This window comes from Melanaphis sacchari, unplaced genomic scaffold (genome assembly GCF_002803265.2).
Source record: "Melanaphis sacchari strain LSU unplaced genomic scaffold, SCAv2.0 Contig122_pilon_pilon, whole genome shotgun sequence".
In the NCBI taxonomy this organism is placed as follows: domain Eukaryota; kingdom Metazoa; phylum Arthropoda; class Insecta; order Hemiptera; family Aphididae; genus Melanaphis; species Melanaphis sacchari.
Genome location: NW_020270484.1, coordinates 943,515 through 969,518, shown reverse-complemented (window position 1 = coordinate 969,518; position 26,004 = coordinate 943,515). Strand labels below are relative to the sequence as shown.

At 29.5% G+C, this 26,004-nt stretch overlaps 1 protein-coding gene across 4 annotated transcripts; it reads left to right on the top strand.

Annotated features, from left to right (window-relative positions):
* The first annotated feature begins 4,106 nt into the window (after window positions 1–4,106).
* LOC112590892 (monocarboxylate transporter 12-like) lies at window positions 4,107–25,374 on the top strand. 4 transcript variants are annotated; one of them, XM_025334487.1, is made up of 6 exons: window positions 4,107–4,575; window positions 9,893–9,990; window positions 13,271–13,474; window positions 16,641–16,767; window positions 21,122–21,301; window positions 21,640–25,374. In XM_025334487.1, exons 2-6 carry the CDS (start codon window positions 9,921–9,923, stop codon window positions 23,084–23,086), a joined length of 2,028 nt encoding a protein of 675 aa, XP_025190272.1. In that variant the 5' UTR covers window positions 4,107–4,575; window positions 9,893–9,920; the 3' UTR covers window positions 23,087–25,374. The 4 variants fall into 4 exon arrangements, with proteins under 4 accessions (XP_025190272.1, XP_025190274.1, XP_025190275.1 ...); XM_025334489.1 differs by lacking the exon at window positions 4,107–4,575 and adding an exon at window positions 4,730–5,651; XM_025334490.1 differs by lacking the exon at window positions 4,107–4,575 and adding an exon at window positions 7,348–7,516.
* The last annotated feature ends 630 nt before the right edge of the window (window positions 25,375–26,004 follow it).

Sequence of the window (26,004 nt, the reverse complement as noted above, 5' to 3'; positions counted from 1 at the left end):
GATACATAAAAATCGTAATACTCTAATAAGTCTAATAATTTTACCGTGACATTTAAAAATAGATCTTAAATTACCACGTTTATATTATCTGTGTAGTATATATCATAAGTGGCCAACTTGCAGCTTGCAAGCCACATATGACTTTCGTAATTGTCAAATGCGGCTCCTGTCTTATTTACAAAAATCAAAATATAAGTACTATTATTATGAATTTTAATTTTTTAGGTATTAGATTATAAAAAATTATCAAATTATATAAAATGTGTCTATACAAATTTTGGCTCTTGGTATCTTTGTATTTATCTATGTGGCCCGCGAACCTATTCATGTTGGCCACCCCTAGTATATATAGTTAATATTATTTATTATTGACATGTAATAACGAAGGAAAATAACCTTTAAATAATACATTTATTCTGCTGTCAACTATTTTTTCGTCTATAAACCTAAGCATATTCGTAAAATCATCGTCACACTGAGTATAACTATAGGTTTGATATATGGTATAAAATATTTATAATAAATCACACGTTTATCCAATGTCAAGATCATACAGTTGTCCCACAACAGAACTCCAAAATGATCAGTGTATTGCCATATTATTTAGATTATTATCTATTACACATTAATATAGGTAAGTAAGTATCCACTTATAAACTTTTCCTAAATAGTTTAATAGAGGTTTTGAAAATGTAAATGTGCAATATAATTAATTGTCATACAGGTATAATTTGAAGTATCTACCTAAATTCTAGTTCACTCTATATTGTGAAAATTTTATATATTATATTTTTTATATTATACATGTCACGTTTTGCGTATTTGTGTGTATGTATTATATTATTATGTTTAATGTGTGCATAGATAACATGCATATGACAATAATATTGTTTATCATTTTGTAGTTGTTGTTGTAGCTGGTTTTTATAATATTAGCACAAATACTAATTGTACTTGTTAACTAAATAGTTTGTGTTACTAAAATTATTACTCATGCATTATTATTACAACTAGTACATTTGCGCATTGCGCATATTGAGCTGTTGTGTGTGACACACACGACAGCTCTTTTAGGTTAGGTTAAGTATGTTATTTTTATGACTTATAATATATATTATTATATGTATATTATATTATGCACGATAAAAACAAATTTTATTTAATTGCATCTTTATGAATAACAATATTATCTATATTATTTTATTTGGTTTATGCCTCATACGTGTATACAAAACTCGTTTCGTTGAATTGTCAATTAAAATAACATCGTTTAAATTCGTTCGACAGTGACGTCGTAACTGAGATGTTGACATAATTAGAAAATAATATAAAAAAAAAACTACTCGCGCGTGTTATGATTTAGAAATAACATTTTTACGCAGAGCACAAATAACGGTGTCATATTAGACCGTTGGCAAAATCCGATATGACCCAGATCGTGTATAATAGCAAGTCGGAGGAACTAAGCTGGGCGTTTTCGAAAATCAAATGTGTTCGCAAATCAAAGTAACACTGATTTGTAACAATAAGTAATAATATTCTCACGTTATAATAATTTACACGATTTCACAGACTAGCGAATTTAAATGATATTATATAACCACGAAAATTAAAATTGATCTGACAGCTGACTTAAAATACAGAACACCGTATAACATGATATTGCCTTCAATCTGTATTTATTAAGTATAAGTATTACGGAACAAAAATCTCAGTAGTCGATACCACTGGAAAAAATGATAACATCTAATACATTACGGTTTAAAAATGTATACACGCAAATAAAATATAGTAAAAGCAATTAGTATATTATAAATATACGTTCTAATCAATATATGTATTAAACATAATTAATGATACATAAACCTATATACGTATATGAGTAAATAATAATAAAATATTATATGGTGATATTTTTTTAATAATTGAACAGTGATCTTATTTAAAAATGTCAACATTTTGGAAGAATATTTTTTTAAGATAATTTGAAGTCATTATAAAATACTATTTTTGAAAAATTTTACTTTTAATATTTTGTATTGTTTTAATTTTTTAGATTTCTTTAATGTTTTTAACAACAATTGACAACATAGTTTTTAATTTCATATCCTTGAGCAGAATAGTTTAGTGAGAATTTGAATATAATAATTTGGAAATTAGGACAATTAGTTAATTAGTTATAATTGTAAAAATATTAAATTTTAGATGAACAAAGTAGTGAATCAATAATCTATAAATTGCCTTTGTGCTACTCTAGTCAAATCATCTTAACTTTAAATACTTATAAAATAAGTTTTTATACATTGAAAATCTCAAAAAATATTCTATTTCGAAAAATGGTAACTATAAAAATATAACTTTTTTAAAAAAAAAGTTGGATAATGACTTCAAATTAAACTAAAAAAAAAAAAAATAAATATTTATTATGAATAAACTATTTGTTATTAGGTACTATATTATTTTTAGATTTAAGTTTTTATTTTTTTGTTCGTTGATTTTTTTTCAAACACTGAAATTTTGAATATGCATCATCCACGAATACCACTATTTCTGCTATGTAATACACGATTGTACATGTTAGTCTTTGAATAGTGGTGAAAAATTAATTTTTTTATGCTTTTTTTAACGATTTCATAAAAATTACAAAATTTAACATCACAAATATTTGTACAATTTTTGTATTTAATATTATGTGTCGCTGTTTACAGTTGTAAGTAATATTTCGTAAATTCTGCTGCATCGTATGTTATAATACAATAATTTATTATTACTATTATTTATTAAGTTTAATTTGTTGCCGCTTGACTTCTATACTAACAGTGTCTGTTTATTTAGATTTAATATTTCATTCGCCTAATTATTAAAATGTATATTATACTATTAAAATTGTAAATACAATTTAAAATAATAATTAAATTAAATCATTTTTATAGGAGAAACGCTGCAGCTTAATGCTGAGAGATCTTTGCACATGTTGAAAGGATCTGTAAAGCATATGCTAAAAATTTTTTAAATGTTAAGACGAAAAATACTTTGTTTGAATAAATAATTTCTGATCGTTATTTATCTCGTTTTTATCAAGTTTCTAAGTTATGTTTAAAACGTAAATAAAAATATTTTTGATATTTAGGATCCTTTTATAATTAATTTATTCAAATTTTGTTTATTAAATAATTTTTGAGTTCAGTAGTGATGTTAATTTCTATTTTTTAAACGAGAACCCTCCTATTTACTGTAAATTATTTAGTGGATATATTTTTTGATTTTCTTATACTTAATTCGAAGTTTGAATAAATTTTTTCTCAAATCAAAGTGTTTATATAAAAAAAGAAGTCTTTAAAATGGCTTGATAATAATTCAAATTAAATTTTATAATATACCGTTTTTCAATAAAAAAGGATCAGTCCTTAAGTGATATAAAAAATTTCAAGAATTTTAAAACACGATTTTTAAGTATAGATACTTGCGTTTAAAAATCCCAAAAATCAGATTTTAAACAATCGCATTATTGGACAAAAAAAGGAGATGAGGATGGTTGGTGAATCATCTTGTATATTACATTATGCTTATTGCTTATGCTTCTATACATTGTCGTATTATAATATTATTTTTTCAGGAGACGTGGCTTTGATTCATATTTCATCGTATGTGGGCGGGAGTTTACGGTTAAAACGGATTTTTTACCCACCGAATCGATCGTCTGTGGACCAGTTCGACGTTCCCACGCAAGCGAGTAAATATGCGTCCACACCAAAATTGCACTTATCATTGCACTGCAATATATCATGATATTATAATATCATTTTCTGCAATCAATCAATTATTTAGGTAGGCATACACCTACGCAAAACACAATATCGGTTTGTACACGGAAGCGTAACTAGGTATATTGTATCCGTCGTGGTAGCCTCGCTATACACACGAGCACGGGGCGGCGCGTATAGCGTCTAATATCGATCGGCGGCCGGTGCCCTCTCCGCCGCGGCCCCGGCGAGGAGGGCGCGCTCGGTCGTCGTCTAGCACGCGGACACTCGCACGCGCACGCGCTAGCGCACACCGACAGGAAGCGGCGGCCCCACGACGTCCCGAGTCCACGTCCACAGCGGAGCGCCGTAAGACAGGTCGCGCGGTCCCGTGTCCGCGCGCGTCCAGAGTTGCAGTGTGCGGCCGCGTGTTGTTTGAGTAACGCGGGCGGCGCGTGCGATGCGATCCCGGTCGCGGGTTACCGGCGGCACGACGACCACAGCGATTGCACTTGCACCGGCACCTGACGACGGCGACGGCGACGACGACGACGACGGCTATCACCACCTCCACCACCAATACCATCGCCGCCACCACCACCACGAACACCAACACCACCATCACGATCACCGCTGTCGCGACGGACCGCGTTATCGCATCACTATTATTCAAAGTCCCGCCGCCGATGCACCTTCGCCGACGACGGGACGCCGACCAGACGACCGCGACATCGACGGATATGGCCGAGGCGGTGACGAGCCGCTGAACCACGACCACGGCCACGGCGGACGACGGAGACGGCGGTGCGCTCGCGGATATACCGGCTCGACCGTGAGTACATCCGACGCCAGTGTATATTAGGTTTTGTCGTGCGGGCACGTGCGGCGCCGCTTCGGGTGTCTCCAGCGCGCGGATGCGGCGAGTCCGCGCGATTTCTACTCTGACCACTACGCTGTTCCGTCGCAATAATGCGGTGCATCCGATGCGCCGAAATACGAACTGTAGTCTTCTTACCAGTCGCACTGCTCGCCGCGTTCGCGTGTAGGACCATAGCGTAAGATACGTACGTTGCATTCGGAGAAAAATTCGATACCTATCGATCGTTGCAGTGGGGATAGTATCGGTCAGGTATCAATATAAGACCCAAGTCCGATACGGCTGGCGGGTCGTCTTGTATAGAAAAACCCGGATTAACAATAAATCGTGGTTAAACAATATAAGAGCTGTTTAATGGCTAGGTATATCTAACTGCAGATACGAAATCATACAAAAATATTAATTCTGCGTGAAAGCAACATTTGTATTGGAAAATATTGAAGTGCCGTGCATGAAAAATTGTGCTGTGACTTTTTCCAACTGTTAATCCGTCCACGAGTACCTATAGATATACGCATTGCACGGAATACAGAACATGTGACATCTTGAGAACGGTCGGTATTTCGAGACGATACGCACGGGCTGACTTCGGTCAAGCGATGATTTCTTTCAAAAAAAAGTTTCTTATACGACGCACGTACAGTCCTAACGTTTCGAGACTTACGTACTTCTAGTGTCAGATGATTTGAAATAAACTACTTTTTTTTTTTCGAATTTATAGACAAAAAAATACGTCAGACGTATTGGACTTAGCGTACTTAGCGAAATCCTAGTGACTTAGTTTTCTTACCGTTCAAACTCTGTGTAATGCACATTTTGCAAACCGACGATTTGTACCAGCAAATACACTTTTATCCGGTTCTAATCTTCGTAGGAAAATGCTATATTCCACGATACAATGGACACACCACTTTATTCTTGCGCGGATATAATTTTTAGTCGGTTTAGATGCTTTTCTGTCCTTTGAGATCTACGGATGATTTAATTTCAATCGACATTATACATAAAACAAGCAATCATCATTCCATGTTGTAAGTACGATTATTAGATTTGCTATCTTTATGATCATTATGCGAGTTTAATATAACAGACTTGCATAACAACAATGATTTTACTTTAATCGTATTCGAAATGTTATTGTGCGCAATGAAACGGTTTGTTTCATTTTCAAAGGGATAATTAATACGACGACGCTTGTATAAACACAATGTTGGTGTACGATATACCATATACGCACGTAGAGTACTAAATATATATAGGTACCTATGTCGTCTAATATATTTTATAATTTATTAATTCGTGTGTAACAGGATGTTTTAATTAACAGCTTAAACTGACTGATTCGTTAATAAACTCAATAAACACTGCTAAAATATTATATGCTTTATAGTAACACAGTACTTATAAATTATCTTATATCGGAGGAATCACCAGCTGTTGGTTTTCGATTTTATAGCGATATTATTAATATTATAATGTTTGATTCCCGAATGGTTGCTTGGATGCGAGCAAGTAATTGGTTAAAATTAATCGTCACAAGTTTTTATAATAATAAACATGTTATTGTATACGATATGCACAAAATAGACGAATCTGCAGTACACGTATAAGTTTAATTCCAGAGTTGCGAAGTGTATCATACTCACGAACTCGAACACGAGTCAGTAATGACTTAAGTCATTACTTATTTCCACGGGTTAGGATTTTAGAATTCGATTCACACACGCGGGCGCATCGGCGCTTACAGAGTCTTGTAAAGCTTCCTCGGTATTTGTTCAGGTTAGGATGTTCAGCTCAAATTTTTATCGAGCACTCACATACATCAAGTACACCCCGACCACGCAGTGTCTTCCTATTTACAAAATTTTCCGACGATAATACGTTTGTTACATTATACGTTAAACTATTATTGAAAAATATAACGTATTATAACGATAATATGTAGTTGACATTTACGAAATCTTTGTATTTGTAAGTATATTATTGCACTCGTGTTAAAAATATTTCAATGACCTATTTATGGACAATATTCATTAGAGTATTTAGCCGTGCACCAATAAACACTGATGACTCGTGAGTTGATATAATGCATAATACAATATAAACTACGTATACGAACGCTAAATGTTATTACTTATGCAAAAATAAAAAACTCGTAAATTAAAAATAATTTCTTTCATTGTTAATAATTGTGCTCTGTCGAATTCTTTATTATTACAAACTATGTACAAACGATGTTTATATATAGTACGTAATTATACACGTACCTATATGACTGTGAAATTCAATATTACATTGCAGGTGTATTGTGCAGCATATATTCGTTACATGTTATAATATACCGTCATGTACTTACTAAATAAAATAAAAACAATATAATATATTATATACAATATACCTATACCATTATTTGGTTCAAACAACTCAAAAGTCTCACGGTTACAATTTTTTTCCTCTTTCCCTTATGTGTGTGATTTATGTTTAAAAATATCCATTACATTTTTATCTCGAACACGAATCAGCTATATAATATCTAATGCGTTTTCAGTAAGTTATAGTGGGCAAACGACAATAGACTTATATACACATCTGTCTACCGCGAGGCCATTGGAGGTTGTAAATATAAAATTATATATACATATATTGATTATAAACATTTTCCGTTGTATAGACTGTAACATAAACAGCGCACTGATCACGTGTGCATTATATTGGAATGAGCTTATTTTATCTGTATGATTGACCATTGTGATGTTCCATAAATGAGATGTGTCATAATCGTATAATATTAATATAGTTGGATATATATATTGTGAATATATAACGCGTGCTTATATGGAAACTCGATTATCTCAAATATCAAAAATGCAGTACCCACACTGCCGTGAGACACCAAGTAAGTAAGTAATTCAATATCAAACCACTCTGACAATTATCGCATTTTAAAATAATTAACAACTTTATATACGAGTACTTAGCCTCACCTTCAGATGTCTGATGATTCTTGTGACATTTAAAAAAAAAAAACTTTAATATCGTTTTTTTGCATACACCAGTACTCGTTTTAAGCTTAATATATAGTTTAATTTACGTTTCTACTTTTAAACAAAAATTTTCTTATTAAATGAAAAGAAATACAATATATTTCAATATTATTATAAATCATTATCTACGATAGTAAATGTCGAAATAAAACCACCTTACAAAACATTACGTGTCCATTAGGTCTTATTGAATTTAGTTTTTGATTCTGGTGCAAAAATAAAATATATCCTTTAATAATACTGATTTTGATATAAATAATTTATTAGTCTAAATACAAATACTAGTTTTGTATAACAAACCCTAGTCTGTTTGAAATAAAAAAAAGTTGTTAGTAATATTTGTTAGTTACTAAATATATTATTATTATCATTACAGTCTTAATAATAATATTTTTTATCAAATTATCTTGAAATATACATGTTTATTTTTAATTTATGAATATTTCACTGTATTGTGTATCACAAAAGATAAAATCCTTGTTTTGGTAAACAAAAGGCTTTAAAAAATAAAAATAATATAATATTAATATTGATTATTAGTAGTTAGAATTTATAATAATAGGATTAATAATAAAAATAAGTATACACGATATAGTTTGTATATTGATAAAAATATTTCATAGATTAATTTCACTAATCAATAACCATCTCTTTACAAAATCTTAAGAATTACAAATTGTAAACAATTTTTTATTTTCGTAGGGATGTTTTATAAAATATTTATGAGGTAACTGATATAATATTTTACGACATTTATTTCAGAAAACATTACATTTTTAGATCTTATAATATATAGTTATAGATTGCTGATTATATTAAATTATATTATGGTATGCAATGAAGCATTTTTTATAGTATATTTTTATGGTTAATAATTTTATTTTTAAGTATATAAATAACTTATGTTTTTGAAACGATTTAAATAACAATATATGTAAATATTAGTATACTATCCAAAAATAGCTTTTTAAAATATTAATACTTCAAATGTTATCTAATTTTATAATAAGTCGCTGTTATACAAATATTTATTAATTAGCTGTCATACGATAAATTGTATATGTCATCATGAATATACCGTTAATACACTATGATTCATGGTACTTAATAATTAGAATCAAAAAATATTTATTGATTATGTTATAACACTCAAAATTTTGTAACAATGTTAGAGCTGAAATGAAAGTTATTCATTTTTAAAAAAAAATGTTAAAAAATTACCAAATTTTAATCTTAATTTTAATACTAAAAATAAATTAATCAATAATCAATTTGATATTAATCTGATAAATTTTTTTAAAGAAAGCCTTCAAATAAAACTTGATCATATTGACCCATATATTTATTGAGTTATAACAAATGTTTCTCTTTTTAGAATTAATGTTTTGGTGTAACGCCAAATATGTGTCAAATGATAATTTACTGAGGCGATTAAAAAATAAAATATATTTATAGATACCTATTTGTTGAAAAAAAATATATTATAGCCTTATTATAATATCATTAACCGACTCGTGCAACACAACCGGTAAATGTGTTATTCGTCTGAAATCTATATCGAAAATAAATTAGGTACCAATTATACATTTTATATTTTATTTTACTTAAAACAGTTTTGTAAATTTTAACAAGAATAGATTGTGTCATAATATATATTATGTGCAGTGTGCACAGTTGTTCGCTTAACCTATCTGACAATCATTCATCACTGTTGCAGAAACAAACGTCATTCAGTTGATAAAAATTTTTTACTACATTCTGGTGATCTTATTTCAAATAAAACTTTAAAAAATCTCATTGTGTACTAAAACTAACAACTAAGTTATTTTAACTTGATGACAATTTTTGCATAAGTGAATGTCACAGAAAATGATTCACACTCATTCATAATATCATCACGATACATCAATTATATTTATTATTTTGGAATTTGTTACTTATTATTTTAGTGAATTATAATAGCTATAGAATATCGTTATATATTATACATCACATCACTAAATACGTCTTTACTAAAATGAAAATATGTAGAAGTATGTCAACCAAGGGGCTTCTTAATTTTGTGAAACATATCTTTTCTTTCTTTCATCACATTAATTTATTGTTATATTTATTTAAACAGATAAACAATCAAAAAAAAATTCAAATTTAAAAAAAAAATGAAAATATAAATATACAGAGTTTATATTACAGTTGATAATAATAATAAGCTGTTTTTTTTGTTTCAGTGTATCGTTACCCAAATACTAAGCAATAATGAGTCTAAAGAAGAAACCCAAAGAAGACGACCACGAAGTATTGGCCGGAAAAGAAGAAGCTGTCCCAGGTGATTTGAATGATATACTATTCTTTGATAATTATGTTACACGACTAAAAGTTTGCGTATAAATGTTGTCAAATTATTCATGTATACTAAATATTACGAAGAACGCGCGTTCTATAGTAATTCAAACTTGCGTAAATTACTTCAAAAAAATCAAAAAGTATGATGTTTTATTTTAGGTACCTTAAACTTAATGGTTTTTTTTTTATATCTTTTACATACTATTTAGACAATTATATGATGTATTGACATTACGCTGCGTTAACCATGGTTGGTACGAATTTCTCTACATTCCTTTTTTATCATCCAAACATGTATTTTATATTGCACATAAATATAATAGCGTGTCCAAAGAATACTTTTTTAAGTTATGTATCCACATGAGTGTGTATATGTCCTGTTATTGGCCGCGTTTCACCACAGAGGTTAAGGATCAATAACACGATGATTTTTTTTTTTTAACTGGCCCAATAATTTTCGCATACTTTTGGCTTTGTTGAATAATATTTTTATACTTTTCAATCAATTGCAGTCGCTATTATTTTGGACGCTTGTTGTTTATCATGGGACCGGCAATGTGTGTGTTTGTGTGTGTGTGTGCGTGTGTGCGTGTGTGTGGGAGGGGACAACTTGTACAACCATTGCCAATGTCAGTGTACTAAATTCTAATACTATATAGATACTACATTATTACTGACTAGTGACTAACCTTTGGTCATGTCGTTCATTAGGTTTAAAAATACTCGTTGAGACACATAACCCCAATGTCCCTAATGAAGGTCATTCCTACCTTGAATATTAACTTTTAAAAACAACCGTAAATTCCGTAATAAACGGGTAAAATTGATACTGTCGAGACTCGAGAGAGAAAACTGTACAATGTGCCAAAAAAAAAAGGACTTTTCATTTAATGATCTAATAATAATTATTAAATAAACTACATTATATTATACGAGCTAAACTTTCAACTTGAATACATACTACTGGTGATAATTAATAAGTAATTAGTAATTACTTTTTGGCAGACCTATAAACTTTTGAAATTGCTTGTTAAAAGCTTCATTAATTACATTAATACATACAATTTTGCGTTTATGTGCACTTGTATTTCAAAAATATAATTGCCATAATATAAATATATTATAAAACTAATATGTAATATAAATAATAAACGTATCAACAATATTATGTATGTTTAACAAAACTAATTCAATATGTATGTATACAAAAGCAATATTAAACTAAATTAAAATTATCTTTATTTAAATAAATATTTTTAGTTATACATTTATTAAAACTGTTATTAGATTTATATATATCAGGTGATCCATTTAGTGTATGATATTCGTTATTTTAAAAACTATTAATGTATTTAAAAATATTTATTTTACATAATTTTAAGCCGTTTCTAAACAACATTTCTCTGAAACAAATATCTTATTTTAATATTTTTTAACTTTTTTATTTTTTAAACTACGATAAACACTTTTAATTCCTTGTTTTAAAGCAGAATTTAGATATACAAAAATTAAATTTTGAATGAATAATTTATGAATTATGAGTATTTAAATGAACTGAGAGAAGTAATAGAATTTTTATAAATACAAATGTTTTATTCATTTTATTTTTATATTTTATAATTTTTACTAAATATATTGTATTAATAAAAACGGGAAATTTTTTGTCAATTAAGGATTTGAAAAACACGATACAATAAAACCTAGTGAAAATTCTCAAAATAAATATTCGTTATAATTAATTATTTTTATTTTTTTTAATGTCAAATTTTTAAATGGTATAAAGCATATCATTTATATTAAATATGCTCTTAAAAATATGAAATTATTAAATATATAGAATTATGCACTATAAACTATTAATATTTTTTCATACGTGAAATGAATTTTAAGCTTACTTGTCAATAAATTTAATAGCCCAAAAAAAACATGCAAATGCAATAACTTCTAAGACCTTAACTAATAAAGAAATTGTTTGAAATTTAATTATATTTGATTTAAATACTCTGAATAATATTCTGCTTAGGTTAATGGAATTCAAAATGAATATTGTCATTATAAAATCAAAAGAATAAAAATTAAAACACTATCGTAAAAAATGGAAAAAAAATATTATTTTATAACGACTTAAAATTGTATAAAATAAATATTTTCAAAAACATAAATTTTTTTAATTAATAAGTGTCTTACGTTAAATAACATATATAATATATATCACTACGCGTTTATAAATTATGTATTAAAATTGATTGATCGTTGATGTTTGACATACTATATAAAATTAAATAATTATAAATTCATTAATACAAATTTTCTGTTATTACGTATCATTATTGATTTAACGATATAAGAACTTGAGTGAATAGGGTTCACTCAATTAAGAATAAATTAATTTTTATTATGGTTAAATTAAACGATTGAAAGTCTTAAATTAACAACAGTTAGTAAATACTTAAATTAACAAAAAAATAAAAAAAATAAAAAAAAATACACAAATGATTTAAAATATCTTTGTTTTAAAAATTAAATAGATATATCAATAAATTATTAAACTATCAAACATATTATATTGTTTAATATGTAGTTAAATACGTGCTTAAAAATTAAAACTAATCGATTATATTATGTAAATATATTTATTACTACAATAGTTAAAGATTATAAGTATAATAAATTATATGTTGTAATATTTAAATATACATTCCAAAACTAGGAATTTGTTCATAAGATTCCTGCTGTCAATATTTTGATTTTCGATAGATATAATAACAAGACATAATAGTGTGAACTAAAAATAAAATAACATAGTAATCATCAAATATCAGTCAGAAATAATATCTATAAATAATATTTGTTTGTAATTTTTTATATAATTACGTATTTAAATTATATATTTAGTAATTATTAGACTTTAAACGTATGTATGTGTATAATATAAACACATAATAATAAATTATACCTACATTAAGCATATTTATATATATATGTACAATAATTAGGTGCTAATTCTATTTAACAATAAACTATGTATATTTTATTGACAAGCAATTTTTTGACCATTTTAAAATATACTAAAAATTTCTACAAAAAAAGAAAGATTTATGAATTCGAATTATAATTATGAAGTTTAAAATCACGATTGATATGTTTAGCATTTTTCATTCATAACCATTGACCAATGGGTGATATCTGAAAATGCAACTACTTAAAGTTATTCATATATTAATCTATATTATACTAAAAGTGTTCGTATAATATTGTTATAGATAGTCAAAACTATGTACTCGTTCCTCCGGATGGTGGATGGGGATGGCTGGTGCTTCTGGGCAGCACATTGGTCAACATGCTAATTCCAGGTACCCTTAAATCATTTGGAGTGCTGTTTGTAGAGTTCACTGAAGCATTTCATGCGTCAGAAACCGCAGCCTCATGGATACCCGCCATTTGCTATTTTCTCTATTGTTCTTTAGGTAAATATTATTTATATTTTATTAGTATGCTATATAACTATCTTGTATAGAAAAAAACACGCTTATTTATCCAACACATTAATAATTGTGTTTATAATAGATGGATGTAAGATGACGCATCGTTATTTAAAACTACAGTATTATACATATTGTAGTTAATTAAAATAAACCATCTCAATTAAATAGTTTCACGTTTCTAATGATAAAAATTGCGTAATATAATAATTTTACTCTATTCGTAATTTTTAATTCACTGAATTATATTGAAATTTAAATGTCATAAAAATGTAATAAATTGATGGGTAGGTAACGATTTAATATTATAATGAGGCTAAAGTTATCAATAATCATAAACATTTCCTGAAGAAAAAATACTAAAATAAATCAATAATTGTATGTTATTTTATTAAAGCTTGAATATTTAAATGAAGTCAAATTTCATCTATGTATATGGAAAATAGTTACAAATTTATAAAAATCATAAAATTATATTTTAATTTATTCAATAATTTTTTATCGTCATCAATAGAAAAAAAGGCTGAAAAAATTTAAATATTTTTAAAATTTTACCATGTATAGAAAATGATATCAAACTCCTGGTGAAAATTTAAAGTTACGTAAAAATTCTCAGTTTTTTTTAATTGTATTTTATATTATTCATTTATTTTAAAAAGAATTGAGAATTTTTTACTTTGGACACCAAAATACTTACTACATATTATGTTCTATCAAAAATCAACCCCAAAATTAAAAACCTCAGCATTTCTATTGCCCAAAAGGAGATGACAAAAAAAAAGAACACACATTAATGTCAAATGTATACATTCATCGCTCCGCACAGTATCTAAAATGTTATATTACGATAAAAACTAAAACTAGTTGTAATTTATAAGTGATTAATACGGAGTTCTACCAAAAATCATTTAATTTAACTAATTTTTAACTAAATTCGGGTTTTTATTGCTAGAAATAATGCCTTAAAATAATTTTTTTTTTTTATTGAACTTAAGTCCGGCTTCTAAGACCATTAGCTGTTTGTAGGGGTTATGAACTATGGTAAGGGGTAAGGTTGGTATGGTAGGTTGTATTTTTTACGATTGTTACGGTTGACAGCAAACACATGTATGTGTGACAAGGTTTTTAACCACTATGATCCCGCGTGGTCACCCATCCGGGAGCTAGTAGCTATGGTCGTTACTTATTTGGTAGCAGCCAACGCGCCACGCCAAGCCACTTTAAATTATTATATTAACAAATGCTAGTAGTAATATGATTTAATTTGATTAACGATCAATATAGTTAATAGATATATGCCAATTACTCTGGTGTATCGATTACTATTGTAAAATTAATTGGAACCAATAATACTTGACTATATGTATATAATATTGTACATTATAAGTACAAATTTACGACAGAAATATTGGAAACAATTCTTGAATTATTTTTTAATGTCTTTAATAATCTATTGAATATTATACACGTTAATCATAACGTGATCATTATAATAAGTGGAAACAAAATAAATGTTTTGATAAATTATAAATATCATGAGCAAAACTTGTTTAAGTTTCAAAATGATTGATGACCCACATTCTCATAAATATATATATATCCCATAAGATACTTTATTCATTACTAAAATATATATATTATATTATTTATACTTAACATAATACAATTTATATCATCTTTTTCTATGATATATATTTTTGTAGTAAATAAATAAGTTTAATTTATTTATATTTTAATCATTATTAGAAATATTAAATGCCATAATTATTTTTAAATTGTTTTTTTATATATATTTATTAAAAATTCTTACAGTTTCAAATAATTAATTAAAATTTAAATATTTTACCAATTGGTTTGTTTTTTTTTTTTTTTTTGACAAATATAAAATAATCTAACATAATTTAATGGATAATGTATATTATTAAAATATTAATGACGTTTATTTTTCATATATGAATTAATTATTAAATATTTTACTAGTTTTGTAGTGATAATAATTTCTTCAGTTTCGTCTGAATCCTGTCTGTACAGTTTTATTAGTTCTTATTATATTAAAAGTTTTATGCTTACAAATAATATTTATTTATTTTTTTTGTTTTATAACTTTTATTTTTAATACATACAATCTATAAATAAGTTTTGCAATAAGCATGTTTGAGGATTTACATTATTGGCATGGTTGACATGACGAAGTTATCACCCAACGGTAACACTTACAGGCTAGAGAGTTAGAATTATTTAATTTCAGGTCGTGGTTCCAATTTCGCTTTAACCTTCTAGATGGGTTTCCAGGAATGAATTTAGAGTTTAGAGCAATGTTTTGAGGGTTAGAGTGGTTTGTAAGACGGGCACTGTGTATATGTTGAAATATACTTCCGAAATTGATGAAATCATCATATTTTACTCCGTTTTATTGGTGGTAAATGTTAGTATGATACACCCAAGGGAATAGTTTTTGCTTATATGTTGTTACACTTTATATTATTTGCGATATGTTCAAAGTATAAATTACATCGTTTATTCGTATTCAATTAAAATTATTAATAAACATGTTGTTCGTTTAGTTTATAATTAATTTAAGGATTGGTTCCGTAAATAATTTATAATAATAAGTATGAGTGGTATTTCGTGGATTTAGCTGCTTTATTCATTGTTTAAGCAAAAGCTTTCTACATTTAAGCATAAGCACTTGTATTCTACGCAAAAACAAAAAAATTTAGTAGGTGACATTGAAAAGGATCCATCTACGTTGCCTAATATATCGACAAAATTATTTCCTGGTACAAATTGGTTACATGGAAATACATATTATTTTAATTAAAATGTGTTATACTGCATGTACATTATTATAATGTTCTTTCGAGAAAGCCTATTAAATGTATTTAATATTAATTTTTGAATTAAAACATATTTTTATGATATAAATTAAAAAAATTATAATGAATGGGTAACTATAATATACATTATATTATTATATACATAAATCACTGAAGAATTTAAATGAGTTGTGTCAATGCATATTGATAATATTTTATAGGTAATCATTTATTTTAAGCACTAATACAAAGACTATAATAGTATTATGTTTAAAGATTATTAAATAAACAAATCATATTATAATCCATTTAATATTTTTATATGTATATATTAGGTCCTGTTTCAAGTTACCTATCATCAATATATTCATATCGTACAGTAACGTTAATCGGAGGCACTTTAGCTTCTATGGGATTGATGCTCTGTTATTTCGCCGACTCTATCACATTTTTATACTTCAGGTAAGTTACAAAAATATTTTAATTCTAATAGCAATATTATCATCTTACTTTACGTTAATTTCAAAGAAATGTATTAATACTCAATCAGTATTTTTCTTTGATCGTATTTGCATAATATGATTATTGCTTTCTATAGTTAATATCATAACATTATTTAATTATATATAATGGATGATTATTTGAACAGTAAAAACGTATTATCTTAAAGTGTATAATATTTTTTATAAAATATTTTTCTTTACATATTCTTTAATTAATTACAAAATATCATCGATTAAAAAAAATTTATTTCTTGATTTCTATAGTTATCATTTCCAAAACTAGTTTTTTCATATAATAACATACATTTTTAATTTATTAACAAGAGCGTCTTTTATTTTTCTGAGTATTTTGATACGTAAAAATGAAATTTCGAACGAATAGTTAATTATAATTATAAGTATAGATATTTAAAGTTTTAACAAGGTATGATGAAGTATAGCATAACTACAACACAGGTGTACCCAAACCTTGAAAAATGTGCAACTTTTAAAAACTTTCAAAAACCGACAATTTATAACTTATAAATATTCATGTACATTTTTAAAAACTGAAATAGGTAATCTGAAAAATGTTCTACTCTGGAATATGGAATTTAAAAATTCATTCAAAAAAATAAATACTTAAATCGTACTAATCATAACAAATATTGAAAAGTGATTTTTATTGTTTTGTAATAACTTTAGATAGTATTAAAATACAAATATTTCCAAAAAATTTTAATAGCTTTTGAAATAATAAGTGTATGTACACAGCATTGTATATACATGAATGGAAAAACCGTGTGTTTCTATCATCTTATCTTTGGTTTACTCTCTATAAGTATGATTGAAGTTTTAAAAATCAATATTTTGTCAATATTATTATTATTTGTTTGTCAATGCATTTATGTTCCGAATACTGAAAAAACTTTGATATATTTTTATTTAATTATTTTCATTTATTAACATTTTTTTTATAAATAAACCTATACTTGTATTCAACTATGTATTGATAAATTTTTTGATTCTTAAAAAAGCTTAAGGTATAGGTACAGTTGACCATGATAAAAACATTAAATAGACAAATCGGGCATACATAAACTGCGTCCGAAATTTTATTTATGTTAAAATGATGTAATGTAAACTGCGTCCAACAACTTAAGCTGTGTCTCGTTTCGACTTTCGACTTATTAAACATTTAAACTCTCTATGGTTGTGCATTTTTTCAATAATATCACAAAAATTTTATTTTCGTCTAGAAAGTAATTAGTGGTCAAACTCCAATTGATGAATTTGTAACAACAATATTTTATTATTTGAAATATTTGTAATTATTTTACTTTTTTTAATTCTAAATTTAATTTTAATTTTTCATATTACATGGTTGTAATGAATTAAGTATATAATAAAAATAATTTTGCAAAAATTTAACTATTGATTTTTAAAATTTTACCCGGGCGCAGTTTATATATCACCTTTTTACACTTGATATGTTATACATGTTGTACACAATAAAAATGATATCAAGATAATCTTATGAACGCGGCTATACATTTTTTTAATTAACAAGTGCGAAAATCCTTAATGATAATCAAAACAAATGTAATAATTCACTTATTATAAATTACTATAATAAAATGTATGCACTGCAGGTTAGTTAGTATTAAATGTTTATATTGAAACTGTAATTAGTGTTATCAATGAGAAAAACCTCAACAATTACCAAAAAAAATGTGTTTTCTTCTTTGCTTATTCATTTTTTACACCCATCAATACAATAAAATGTCAGTGCACAAACGTTATTTTTCTAATAAATTTAATGTACCTCATAGTTATTTTTTTTTAACCATGTTTGAATTTAATTAAAATTTTAAAAAGGGAAAACATATACATACCTTTGTTATTTAAAAAATAAAAAATATAACTATACAAATTATTAAATAATTAAAGATGATATTGTTAACAACAATAAAATACCATTGACGGTTATTTTTTATGCTGTTGAAATGTTAGAGGTTACTAAAATTAAAAGGTTTGATTTGATGAATAATACATTTGATTTTATAGTAATAATAAATCATTATGAATTGATATCATTAATTATAGTATAGTAGTAGGTATCTAAAATATACATTTTTTGGTCCGTATTTTACCATTAATCATCAATATTCATAACTATTATTATAGGAGTTGATATTTTATACTACAAAATAAGTATAGGTAATTGAAGCGTCTTTAATTAAATATGAATGTAAAACCCATTTTTATTTTTTCAATAATGAATTTTTATTTACTTTATACATCTATTTTTATTACTTTTATTTAGTATTATAACTATTTTATATTTTTATATATGCAATAAAAATGTAAAATATTATTTATATTTTTGACTTTTTGAGTTGTTTCAAATTAAGTTTCGAATATTTTTATCATTATAGATTCTAAAAACATATGATTTACTTGGTTATTAAATAATTTATTAGCCGATTTAATCATAATTTTGATATTTTAATTTTTAATTAAATATGACTCTACACTAGGTATACTATAAAATATTATTATTTTTATATATTTTATAGCTTAATTCACAAAAACTATAATCCATGGTACTCATAATATTTATATTTCTCATTTATAGTCCAGCAGTTACTGTTTAGGTTTTTTCCGATTCTATTGGGTTTTTATAATAATATATTTATCGACATTTTCCTATAGAAGTATAAATATCCTTACTAATTATTAATTATTAAAATATTTATTGAAATTTTGAATTATGCTATCTCAATGTCTCATTTTCAAAATATCTATAAAAATAATTACAGCATTTATGTATAATAAATCCATACAATTTTATAAATGTATATAGTGTATAGTGTGTATACAATATAATATTATATGACGTTCATATTTTTTGATTTTTACTAATCACAATTTTTACAATTGCATTAATTTATTTTTTATTTATTATTTTGCATATAAGATTGTTTTATATATGGACTGTTCATTAGTTATTAGATACATTATAAAACCTCTATGCAATACATGCACAGGATAATCGGTTATTTGTTGTGATATATCATGTATACAAATAATATAATAAAACTTTTGTATTACAATAGACTGTTAGGCCCAGGTGAGCATGGTGTATCTGATACTATGTAAAGTTTATGATCTGATCGCTAGTAAGATTCGGTGTATACGTCATTATTATTATTAAAATTATTTATACGTAGTTCCTGTGAAATTAAATCTAATCAGAGTTATATCAGTATCGACTTATTATGAACCTATTTATTTTAAAAAAATTGTTGACGCTTTAACTGTACAAAGAAAATAATTCAAGTAACACATTACATGTTTTTGACGAGATGCAGTTGAATAATTAGCTTTAGTTCATTAAGTATAACACTAACAACAATATCGATAATATTGAAGATAATATTATTGTTTATGTAACAAATTCTATTCGCGTCATTGACGTATTGTAGACGCTATCGAGTACCTAGATACAAACAAAATATAATAGTCAACACATTTTAAATCAATGTATTCATTCATAACAATCGCGTAGATTCAATGATAGTCTTATTGTATAATAATTTAAATAAGAATTTCTTACGGTTTTTTTTTTCTTATTATCTTATTAGAAAAATCATATCAAATCGATATCACGTAATTATATTATTACTCTTTTTTTCTTTTAAGAAAAATATACAAAATGTCACAATAAGCATATGTGAAGAAATTAGGAAAAAAAATATTATGAGATTATTTGTTTAAAAAGTCATCCAGTAGTAACACTTATTAGCTTACGGGTATAAAATAATATTATTATTTATATTGAAAAATTTTAATTAACTTATTAATCTGTTTATAAAGACTTATATAAATAAATAAATAAATTTATGTTAAAACTTTAAATAACACAAAATTAAATTTATATTATTTAATTAAAGTGTAGCAGTGTTTATGTCAATAATACTAATGGCAGTAATAATATTCCGTTCACGTTCTCCTTCATTTAGGTCAGAAAATACATTATTGAATGACGGCAACTGGATAGCACCTATCTATATTGCAGAAAATTCATATATTTCTGTGTGTTATCTAAATGTTTATGACTCTGAACAAACCTATCAATCGAAGCGACTCGCTAATTACAATGTGCTATACTTCAAGATCTAATTTCTTCTTAAAATCTCAGCAATGTCCATAAACAAACTTAACGGTTTATTTAAAAGTGATTTTATGCCTTTATTTCTTTTTATCGCGTTTTAAAAAATGTTTGAATGTTGACTATTTTGCTAACGGCCACGGACTATTGCGTGTTTCAGTTACGGGATGATGTTCGGCTGCGGTGCGGGCCTGGCGTTCCCTCCCGGCATATTCATCGTGACGTCGTACTTCGTCAAGTACCGCGGGTTCGCCAACGGAGTGGCCATATCTGGCAGCTGCTTGGGTTCCATGTTCCTGCCGCCGTTCCTGGGCTACCTGATCGACAACTACGGTTACAAGTACAAAAACAAAAACAAAATTCCTTCCCCCCCTCAAAACACGTGTCGTATACTACGTTATATTATAACATAATATATGTATATTAATATGATTGTTATGCGTACGCTCAAGTGCTATAAACCGAAACGGTCCGAAAACTCTTGCATATTATATTTATATAAATCGTTTGAAGTTTCGGGTCGCGTCGATCCCTTTCTCCACCCCGACCTTACCCCCACCCATCACCCTTCATCATGCCAAATATAAACCATAAAAACCACCCCGTAAATACATGTGTGCTCTGTGTGTGTGTGTGCGTGTGTGTGCGTATGTGCGTGCGTGCGTGTGTGTGGCGCAGGGAGGTGGTGCTGATACTCGGAGCCCTAACGCTCAACGTTTGGGTGGGCGCGATGCTGTACCATCCGGTCGAGCAGCACATGGTCAAGCAGTACGTGGACGATTGCGAGTGCGGAGACGACGGGCTGGACAGCGGCGGCGAAGCGGACGCGGCGGCGTCGTCGGTATCCCTGGCCTTGGCCGCGGCGAACTCGGTGACCGGTGGCAAAAGCTTGACGGAACTACACCGGTGTGGCGGCGATGACATCGGCGACGAGGACGGGCGGCACCAGGAGACCGTGTCCCTACTGGCGCAGAACCTCAACGGTTACGTGATCGTCAACGAGCTGAACGCGTCCAGCGTCAAAGTGCCGACGGACGACCGGTACCTGCTGGCCGGCGGCGGCGTGGCGGTCATCGCGGCGGTCAACAGCAAGTCGGCGGTCCGGGTGAACAACGGCGGCGATTCCGATTCGCTGAAGCCGCTGCAGGCGTTCAGCAGCTGCGGCTTGTTGCGGACCACCAGCGGCGGCGGCGCGGCCGACCACAACTTGCACTACCAACATCAGCACTGCAACCTGCTGGCGCCGGCGTTCCGGGGCGCGAACGGGTCGTCGTCGCTGTCGTCGCTGCGGTACGTCAGCACGCCGTTCCACGGCAGCACGTTGGTCAGCCTGTACGAGGACTCGCAGCCCAAGAAGAAGCAGGAACAGCAGCGGCGCCGCCGGCGGCGGGACAAGCGGAACAAACGGCGATCCGACAAGCAGTGCGAACGGTCGTCGCCGCCGCCGCTGCCGTCTGCGGAGACGAGAAGCGACGACGGCGACGACGGGACCGACGACGAGCGGACGTCGTCCCGCCGGAAAACCGTGGCCGGCGCGTTGCAGCTGCTGTCCGACCCGCTGTTCATCGTCATACTCGTGTCGAACGCCACCACGGCCATCGGGTACACCAACTCGGCCATCCTGCTGCCGTCGTACGCCATCAGCATCGGCCACGACAAGAGCAGCTCGCAGTACCTGCTGTCCGTGGTGGCCGTGCTCGACCTGGTCGGCCGGGTGGGCGGCAGCACGCTGTCCGACTGGATCCGGCTGGACAAGCGGTACTACTACCTGAGCGGGCTGGTCCTGTCGGGCGTCGCGCTGTTCGTGCTCCCGTTCGCCGACGACTACCCGACCATGTGTTGCGCGTGCGCCGCGTTCGGGCTCGGTTCCGGCGTCGTGGTCGGCATCACGGCCGTCATAATGGTCGACATGCTGGGCGAGGAGCGGCTGTCGTCGTCGTACGGCATATCGCTGTTCTGCAGCGGGCTCGTGCAACTCATCGGGCCGCCCGTGGCCGGTTACATATTCGAGACGATCGGTTCCTACAGGCCGGTGTTCCACGGCATGGGCGTCATACTGCTGTTCGGCGCCTCCACGTGGCTGCTGACTCCGTTCCTCAAGAAGAACCATCAACGCCACCACTGACTGCCGCGGTCGTCACTCATATTCTCTACGATAACAATATTACTTGGGCACCTAGGTGCCGCCTAGGTGCATACACACTCATAAACCTTACCCACACTGACAAACCGTCGTACACGTAATACGTATTATAATGTCTGTATAAATATAATAATATAAATACACAATAATTACAATATTACATGTCGAGTATGATACCATACGACAATTACACATATTTCCATTAGCCGACGCGTTAGGTATATATTATATGTATTATGCGGATATAGTGTAATTATTCATAGTTTACAAATATATACGTCATATATTGTTGTGCCCGGCGGCTTAATTTCGATGTTGTGAAAACAACGGACCAAAAATCTTCGAGAAAAACAGTAGATATGTAAATACTTGTTAAACCCAGCAATTATGTAAATCTAATTTTTGATATAATGATGGCTATCGTCACAGTCGTTACCGCGTGTCAATTATAATCATAATCATAGGTTTGGTTTGGATGTTTCTCCGTCAATATTGTGTGGGAAGTGTTTAAAAAAAAATTTAAAAAAATATGTGTTGATTCTTTTACCCGCGTTTTTACCAATCAGAGGTGAAACGGAGGCCCTCGAGGGACGCAAAATAGTAGAACACTGAATATCCGTTATAAAAAAAAAAAAAGAAATTTTGCAACACTGGAAATATGAACTGATTACTATGCCACTGATTAACATGCGATATAATATCACAATATTTTATTGATTACTCGCACTTCGTTTCGTTATAATGTTATTAATATGTCACGTACGGGTACGTCACAGAAATGATTCCGTTGTATAGAGACGTTTTTAATTTCATTCCTTTCCTCCTCTTCCAAGGCCAGTGTATTAATGATTTTAAGTAAATTCCGAAATCCGTGACTCGCAGATATGACGCATTAGAGATCGGCCGATTGCCACAAATACATGAATGTATTGATTTTCATTTAAACTTGTGCAGCGTAATGTTACATATTAGTTCGTGGTACGTTTCTTTAATACATCGACGATTGTTAAAATTATATTGGTAGATATAATAATATATAGTTTTCTAAAAGTTACATATCCGAGTTGAGCCAACAATGTTATGTCGGTGGCGGCTAAAAGAGCGCCATTCAAATAAGCCTTAACTCTTAGGCCGCCGTTTATCGTGTACCTCCAATCAAATATTTTTATAAGTTATAACTTACAACCTATTTTTAAACCGATTCGTTGGCCGTCAATTATTACTGTGTTTATTATTATCTCCGACGATATAGACCATTCCATCAGTGTACGCGTTTAAGCGACCGCCATTTCCGTAAATTCGTGTACGTCACCGCAGGAATTCGTACTTAAACAATGTTTACCTGTACAATGAAGTGGAGTGCTGAACAATTTTTATATTAAAGACAAGACAAAAACTAATGACAGAAAAGAAACAATATTGTTAAATATTTCTAAAGTTTATAATCATACACCTACCCGTTTTATTCTTGAGGCGATCACCTTGAAAAAATCCCCAAGGGAAGTCACTGCCTGTGCAACATCGATACAAGCGCGTACATACCATATCTCTATCACATAAAAAGTTCCTCGTTTGTACGTAGACATAATATACTATCATAAAATAAAGTATCGAATACGATACGTGCAATTTAATGTCGACGGTGCTATCCATTGACAAACTATTTTTGTTTAGATTCTTCCAACCCCCGAGTCACATTTTATATGTTATTATTGTTATTTCACGTAAATCATCTGTAATATCTGCAGTGACGCGTGCTAACATCTAACCCATTATAGCTCATATATTCTACTATTTTTTAAATGTATAGTTTATACTTTATCTCGATAAATTTTTTATTTTTTTACACGAATATAGACTCTATTTCCCTATTCTCGTACTCACGATCTTCGTGTTCATATAAGCCTCGACGGCCGTCGCTGTCATCCGTTTGAGACGGGTAACGTAAATATTATTCTATGTTTTGTTGAAACCAAAATGACGAATTTAAACACAGAAAATATATTGTCTATTTATTTTGTCTGTTCGTACCTGTTGTTTATTACAAATCTTCCGTGTCGGTTATCATATAAGTACCTACACAACACAAAATTATTATGATGTCGCTATTGAATTAGTAGTTACTTTGTTTTTTTTATTTATTTATTTTACTAAGAATTTGTATATAAACGTTCTACTAGAGATGGTGTATTTCTCGGAACTGAAAGATATCATATATAGTTAAAATAATTTAACGTTACATAATATTAATTGAGTTTTATTTACAACATCACTACTATACTATAATAGTCAAATCGACGATAGATATATAAATATAATATGAATTTATGTATATTTTTATTATTACAACTAATGAAACGTGAGAAATGTACTTTATATTTCGAATATTTCTAGTAAAATATTGTAATAATATTAGTGTATAGTATTACTAATAACGAAATATATTAATATATTTTCTAGACCATTATTTTAGTGTCTTTAATCATTTATTTTTATTTATTTTACTTGTATAAAAAATATATAAATCGATGTTATTCAATTAAAATATTATATAAATAAATATGTTTGTAATGTAATAATGTATTCCAGTCTTTTTCAGCGTGCCTACTCATATTTTATTTCAAACCTCAAATCATAACAATTATGTAAAGTTTAACCCAATTTATTGACTTCATATTGTAGAACGAAATACATCTCACGCTAAATAAAGGTCTGTGTATGATGACTGCAGCTATTAGGGAGTTATGCAGTATCGTCAGAGTCCCTACGTTCGACAGAAGTATTTAAGAAATTAAACCTTAAAGGTATACGTCATACTATTCAAAATTAGTTCTCGAATACGTTTTTTTCAAACCTGTTTTTGAGTTATATTAAAATAGCCAATAGGTAGACACGTGTAC